Here is a 7694-nt window from a genome sequence, read left to right as displayed (position 1 = left end):
TTCTATGTTAACATCTATAATCAGATGTTTGGCGCGCGACGCCACAGTTGTATTGCTCCTATTTACAAATGCACTGCACACATACAAGGAACGTTATACAAGAGCAAACACCCACACAACCTAGTTTCCAAATTTCGGCACAGGTCGGCAATCGGGGTGCCCCAGCCCTTGCGTGCCGTACGTCCTCTTCCGGTTTCGATGCCGCGCTTGCCGTTGGCCGTACTTCTAAACCGATGCTGCTCTTTGGCTTTCTTTCAAAAGAAAAAACACAATGCAAACAATGCAAATAACTACTAACCACTTTATTCCTCTTCACTTGATTATTGTTCCACAGGCCTAATAAAGATGTAAATAACATATGCGTGTCTGTTTCTCTCTACAGTGGCTTCACTCCTAAGCTAACGGAAATCCTAACGCTCATATGATTGATTCCTAAGCTAATCAAGCCCCAACACTCGATCGACATAATTTTACCCGGTTGCTGCCCTTCATGCCGCCGTCTGGACAACGATGGGGCTCTTCACGAACTGGACCCCGTTGCTCCATATGAGCGAGCCAAACGCGTACTTCTTGGCCAGCTTGGCGTTCTTGGTCTCGAACTTGACCTCGAACGTCTTCTCCTCCCCCTTCTTCCCAAACTCCATCACGTCGGGGCTCACCGTCACGTGCACGCCAGCCGGCTGGCGCACCATCGCCTTGTACTTGCCCGGGGAGTCGACGTTCTTCACCGTGCGCTTCACTGTTGCGCCGGAGGCCGTGAGGTTGACGACGGTGATGGACGGGTAGTTGAGGTCCTCGATCTTGGGGGCCTTCTCGGGGCACTTGTACGGCTCGCCGTTGAACATGGACAGGGCCGTGGCGTTGTACTTGAGCGCGCAGAGGAAGTCGAGGTAGTGGTCGGGGCCGAGGTCGTAGACGAGGCCGGGGTTCATGGAGCGGCTCGGCCACACGTGGCCGGCGCCGTAGGCAAAGGGCCCCGCCGGCGCCAAGGACGCGTTGAGGATGGACTCGCCCTTGTTGTCCACGTCGATCGCCGTCGTCATCATTGCCGACTTGATCGCGGAGGGGCTCCAGTCTGGGTGGAGGGCCTTGAGCAGCCCCACGAGGCCGGAGACGTGCGGGCACGACATGGACGTCCCCGACATGGACGTGAAGGCGACGCGGCGTTCGTCGAAGGCGAGCTCCGTGGGGGCCATGGCGCGGGTAAACGCGGCGATCACGCTCACCCCGGGCGCCGTGATGTCGGGCTTGAGAATCTCCGGGTTGACGGGGTTGGGTCCCTGCGACGAGAAAGCGGCCATGTACGGCGCTGGCTTCGTCTCCAGGATCGTCTCCGGCTTCTCAATGTAGCCCTCTGGTGACCTTTCCAAAAAACGGAGAAACAACGTCATGCATCCATCTAAATGTGCCAATTATTTAGAAGCAGTAATTAATACGTACTACGCCGTAGGCTTCATTCATGGTTTGGTTTGCTTACTTGGCGGATTTGAGGTAGTTGTATAGGGTGAGGCCGTCGCCGTGCCTGATGTGCGTGGCCGGGAGCAGGTGCGCGTCCGCGATAATCTCGTTGCCGGAGGCGGCGTCGTTGGCGAGCACCATGGCGGCGCCGCCGGCTTGGAGCACCGTCAGGCCCTTGGCCACACGCGCGCTCGTCCCACGCAGGCACACCACGATCTTCCCCTTCACCTTCGTCGGGTCCAGCGACCCCTGCAGGCAAATCTTGCTGCAATCGCACACACATTCATCATCATTATCATCATATCATGTAAAGGTCGCACATTACTACTTATACTTAGTCGTATACAGTAGTAGAAGATTAACAATATAGAGACATTGATACACGTACGCGTCATCTACCGCTCTGCCGGGCGCTGCGGCTTCAGCGGAATCGATCATGGGGTAAGACTCCTTGCCCTTGAGCGATGTCTCCGACATGCTCTGCCCCTGCATGCACCAAAACAATTTGATTAATTATCTTCCAGACATGAAAATAACAATAACTGTGAGATAGCCAGGGAAGAGGCGGGCCTTGATCTTTGTGCCGTTGAAGACGATGTAAGACGGGAACTCGCGGTCCATGGTGCTGGCACCGACGGTGAAGACCCAGGGCGCAAGGTTGGAGATGGAGCTCGGCTTGGGGCCCGAGTTTCCGGCGGAGCAGACGACGCTGATGCCGCGACGGACGGCGTGGAAGGACCCGATGGAGATGGCGTCGTCGAAGTAGTCGTAGGGCTCGCCGTCGTTGCCAAGGGAGACGGACAGGACGTGCACGCCGTCATGGATGGCAGCGTCGAAGGCGGCCAGGATGTCCGCCTCGAAGCAGGAGCTGCCATTCACGGGCTTGTAGCACACGCGGTACGCGGCCACGTGCGCCCGCGGGGAGCCGCCGGAGGCCGTGCCGTTGCCGAAGCCGAACACACTGGCGCCGTGCACCGCCGAGCCGCCGGCCGTGGACAGCGTGTGCGTGCCGTGCCCCTCGTTGTCCCGCGGCGTGTTGAACTCGGGAGCCTTGGTGTCGAGCCCTTCCGACCCGTACCCCTTGTTGAAATAGCGCGCCCCGATCAGCTTCCTGCATGCATGCGCGCCAAAATTGCAAACAGAAGTATAAAAATTGCTCTGTACAGCTCGATGAATAACTCTCAAGAATGTGCACTATCCTTTCGATCAATACATCATTGAGCATATACTACTCCGTTCTACTTTATTGATATTTTTTATTTTGTGCCAAAATTTAACCATAAATTTAATTTAAAAATATAACTCTGATTCCTATTTGAATATGATTTTTAATGAGATTATTTTTTATAACATGCATTAATATTTTGTTAATTAAATAGATAATCAAAATTTGGCATATAAAATACTAACATGACTAATAAATCAGGACGGAAGTAGTATTTTAAATTGTTTCTGAAAGTCTTACTCTAGTTATTTCCTTTATGCTCATTTGTGCAGGGAAACAAGACAAGAGTATACAGTGTACTTTGATGTTTTTTTCTGTTAAAAGCATGCAACTATTTCTGTTCTTTCTTCTCTCGCGGACCATCACTTACAGGTGGGACTGGGAGACACTATATACCACTCAGACTCAGTGTAGTGTCACTGTCGTCCGGGATTAAAGGAATCCTCAAGGATAGACATGCATGCAGTCAAAGCATGCATATATATCCATCATTGCCACTTACTACCACTAGTAGATACCCTAGAGGCATCAGCTGGTGGTGGTCTTACTCTCCCACAGCTCATATCTGCATGATGGTGGTCTCAACTATAGTGCTACACTAGACAAAAGTATATCGACTTTTTGGATCAAACGTTCGTGCACAGTATGCATTCCAAGTGTGGATCTGAAAATGACACAAACATTGCTCTAAACGAACATAGTTATGTGACTAATTAGCACGAGAGTGCATGCATGCATGCATACATGCATTAATTAAGGATGTGGCTAGCTCTCAGTCGACCTAGAATTAATTAATCAAGTCTCAGTCAAGTAATATAACATGTAAAAATAAAAAAGAACTAAAAAAATGTGCACAGATCTATCTGACGAATGTAGCGAGACTGTTAATTAAATGTATAATAACAAGAGTCAGCTAGTTCGTTAGCTTACGCGTTGCAGTGGAAGTTATCGTCTTGGCCTTTCTCGCACGTTCCTTTCCAGTGCTTGGGGACTGGTCCCAGCCCATGATCCCGAAAGCTCTCCGATTCTGGCCACACACCTTCACATCCATAGAGCACAAGAGCACGTATATATCAGCAACACCACTGAAATACAAATCAATTTGAACGGCAGATTCCAATCCAAAGTAGAGACAACTATTTCAGTACAACGGTTAAATAAAAGATCCTCAATTGGACGCCTGTTTGGACCGCAGAAATTCCATGAAAAATCTGCCGGCTCATTTTAACATGGACAAGGAAAAATTTCCAGATGGACACTTATTGGTTTGGAGTATGTATGTTGGATTATGGCCCATCCTTTGGCTGCATCAGTATTGTAAGCATGTCGAGAAAGTAAGTACTCTCTATAGGAATGTAGGGTAGGATAGCATCTAGCATGGTTGCATGTACAGATGGGAAGCCACTATGGAATCATTGGATGGTCCTATATACTCGATCTGTCAAAGACCAGCTATAAAGATGCAACCATTAGTGAATGGGAAAAAGTCAACAGCACTCTGACTGGTCTGCTGACCTCCTCTATAGCACTCCCTTCGTCCCATAATATAAGAAGCGTTTTTGACACTAGACTAGTATAAAAGATGCTTTTATATTATTGGACAGAGGGAGTACTATATATTTCGTAATAATCAGTTGAAGGATGTGCAACCCTTAAAAAAAGGTAATTCCAACTAGTAGTTCTAATTGTCTCAACGTGCATGCTTTCAAATCATCAAAATTGTTGTTCAATCAACAGATTTACTAGCTTGATCCACTATCGTCCGTCAGGTGTATGCATGTGAATCCTTACCATGCAACATGCATTAGTGCATAAGTGAGTTTTACATTTAATTGTTGCATGCACACAAACTTTTCATGTTGAGACTTCTTTAGCATATGCTCAAATTTCGTACGTAATTCAAATCGCAAGGACTGAATTAGTATTTTGCATAATATTTAGAAACTATATATATATATATATATATATATATATATATCTAATTCTGCGGTAACATGTATCTACACAAAATATATTTTTTGGGCACTTTACTGATTTTGTGGCTTCCTGCTATATATACTGTCCAAAATATTTGTAGTCAGATTAAGTCAACCAGATTTGATTATATATAAATCCGATCATGCCAGTACCGGTGTCGATGTTGCCAATGACGACTCCCTCGCCGAACTTAGCCTTGCGCCAGGACGCTCCGCGCGGGACGCCTCCGGGCCCGGCGATGCCAAGAAACTGCCACGACCGCGTCGTGTGCAGCTGGTACCCCCTGTTCCGGAACACCGACACCACCTCCGGCAGACCTGCAGATTAGATCACGACCGGAAAGCAGTCAGTTAATCGGTCCGTGGCACCATATTTCAGGAGCAAACGTCGTCGATCCACCGCGGACGGCGGTCATGCAGGCGGTAGAGAGAGACTACTCACGGGCGATCTGGGCGGCTTGCTCGGCGTCGAGGTTGGCGGCGAAGCCGTTGATGTGCTTGGTGTACGAGTAGAAGATGGCCTCCTGCGCCTTCTCCTTGCTACATTGCGATGAGCGGAACAGAGAGAAAATCTACGTCAGCCATCTTCAATGCATGCATCTACAACTGATCATCGGTTCAAGAAACAGCGGCGAGCGTGGCTTGCGCTTGCTTACTCTCCGAGGACGGTGGCGAGGAGGTTGTAGTGTGAGTCGGCGGCCTTCCCCTCGACCGCCGCCAGGTCGACGGCTGGGAGGTCGTGCAGCCGCGACGCGTGCGCATGCTCGCCGAGGTACACGACGTAGGACCGCTTCTCGCCGGCGGCAGCGGCGGGGGCGGGCTGGACGAGGAGCAGCGCGCAGAGGATGAAGCAGGCGGCACCGCCGAAGGAAGCCATGGGTCTCATGCTGTTGGCCCTCGCGCCCGCGATGGATGGCCCCCCTCTCTCGCGATCGATCGATCGATCTCTTCGGGGATTTTGGTAGAGGGAGGGAGTGTATTTATATACGCGAGGTGGTTGCGGGCGGCGGGTTTAGTCCACGAGGGGGAGGACTCGATCTGTGGCTGTGCTGCTGCATGCGCCAGCGTAAACGCCGCGGGGACAGTTTAAATCCTTGGATCTCATCGGGGTTAGTTATCGGCCGGCGAGGTTCGAATGTATCAACGCCTCCAGGGGATATATCTCGTGGGAGGTCCATTTTGGACGTATATTCCGTAAATTTGGCATCTGTTTGACCAAAACAAATTTTCTTTGCACATAATGTTGCAATATATACGAGTAGTCCGTGTGTTTAAGTGAAAAAGAATACTACTACCTATGTGCTAACTTTATAATAGTAGATCAGAGATAATTATTTTGGGACGAAGAGAGTAGCATACAAAAACCTACTACCAAGCCCCAGAGTCTCACGAACAAATCTGCAAAGAACACTAGGCACCGGGCAAGTGAAGAGGATGTGGGTCCCCGTCGCCGGGACACCACAAAGAGGGTCCAACCCATTCCCAGGGCCGTGTCTCTTGATCACCTCCATCCCAGATGGGAGGCGACCCCGCAACAATTGGCAAGCACATATTTTGATCTTCAAGGGCAAAGGTGCTTTTCAGAGCAGAGAGGTCCAGACAATAGACGGTCGTCGGCACAGGGAATGATATGTTGAGTCAACAGAAAAGACTCCTGAAGGGGCCTGACACCAGGATACGGTGTCCGGATAATCCACGGGCACCATTTGGGGGGTGCGCATCACACAAGTAGCCCACTCAACGGCCTCCACCGGCCTAAATGTTTGTCGGAACAGGATGTTCCTATGACAATTGTGGGCAGCCGTGGAGGCCAACACCATTAGATCCAAACATATGGCAATTTTTTTTTTGAAAACTCCATACATAACGAGGCTCTGTCCACCCATGGGCTAGGCTAGAATAAGGCCCCCTCACTATTTCCATTGGAGACGGACAACCCTAGGCGGATCTCATGCTTGATCCGTTGGATGGACCTCCAAATCTGGGATCCCTTCCTTACACGCAGGGGCTAAGTAGTGGCTGACCCTGCAAGTACTTTGCTTGAACAAGCTACAACTGTTGGGGAACGCGGTAATTTCAAAAAATTTCCTACGGTCATGCAAGATCTATCTATGTGATTCATAGCAACGAGAGGGGAGAGTGTGTCCACGTACCCTTGTAGACCAAAAGCGGAAGCGTTAGTTAACGCGGTTGGTGTAGTCGAACGTCTTCGTGATCCAACCGATCAAGCACCGAACGTACGGCACCTTCGCGTTCAGCACACGTTCAGCTCGATGACGTCCCTCGTACTGTTGATCCAGTTGAGGCCGAGGGAGAGTTTCGTCAGCACGACGGCGTGGCGATGGTGATGATGAAGTTGCCGGCGCAGGGATTCACCTAAGCACTACGACGATATGACCGAGGTGTGTAACTATGGAGGGGGACACCTGTAACGCCCTCGATGCGGCTATAGCTCCCACGTGTCGAGGCACAACTTAGAGGCATAACCGCATTGAAAGCAATGTCGCAAGTCGGGCAATCATTACAACATCCCATGTAATATATAATAAGAGGGGGAGATAACATAGTTGGCTTACACTCGCCACGTCACATCAGAGTACATAAATAACATCCATCAAACAAACACTCATGGCCCGACTACGGCGCCAAAATAGAAAAGACCCCCCAACATGCGACAAGGTCCTGAATCGATAACCCCAACTAGGCACCACTACTGATCATCCGGAAAAGATACGTAGTATCGCTGAGAGTCCTCGTCGAACTCCCACTTGAGCTCGTACTCGTCACCTGGAGCGGAATTCCCTGGACCTGCATCTGGAGTTGTAGTAACTGTGAGCCACAGGGACTCAGCAATCTCACACCCACGCGATCAAAACTATTTAAGCTCATAGGAATGGATAAGGCAAAAATATGTGGAGCTGCAGCAAGCGACTAGCATATGTGGTGGCTAACTTATACGCAAAAAAAAAGAGCGAGGAGAGAAGGCGAAGCACGAGCGAGAATCTAATGGAACACCCTGCGCAAGCATAACTCCA

At 50.1% G+C, this 7694-nt stretch overlaps 1 protein-coding gene across 1 annotated transcript; it reads right to left on the bottom strand.

Moving 5' to 3' along the window:
• Positions 1-279: 279 nt before the first annotated feature.
• Positions 280-5627, bottom strand: LOC119323436 (subtilisin-like protease SBT5.3). Its single transcript, XM_037597100.1, has 8 exons — positions 5316-5627; positions 5102-5199; positions 4813-4977; positions 3614-3722; positions 2029-2569; positions 1847-1944; positions 1478-1723; positions 280-1362 (listed from the first exon to the last, which is right to left on the bottom strand). The coding sequence occupies exons 1-8, from the start codon at positions 5543-5545 to the stop codon at positions 489-491; spliced, it is 2361 nt and encodes a 786-aa protein (XP_037452997.1). The 5' UTR covers positions 5546-5627; the 3' UTR covers positions 280-488.
• Between the last annotated feature and the right edge of the window lie 2067 nt (positions 5628-7694).

Source organism: Triticum dicoccoides, chromosome 6B (assembly GCF_002162155.2).
Source record: "Triticum dicoccoides isolate Atlit2015 ecotype Zavitan chromosome 6B, WEW_v2.0, whole genome shotgun sequence".
Taxonomy (NCBI): Eukaryota; Viridiplantae; Streptophyta; class Magnoliopsida; order Poales; family Poaceae; genus Triticum; species Triticum dicoccoides.
Note: the sequence above shows the minus strand (reverse complement) of the source record. Positions and strands in the feature narration are given on the sequence as shown.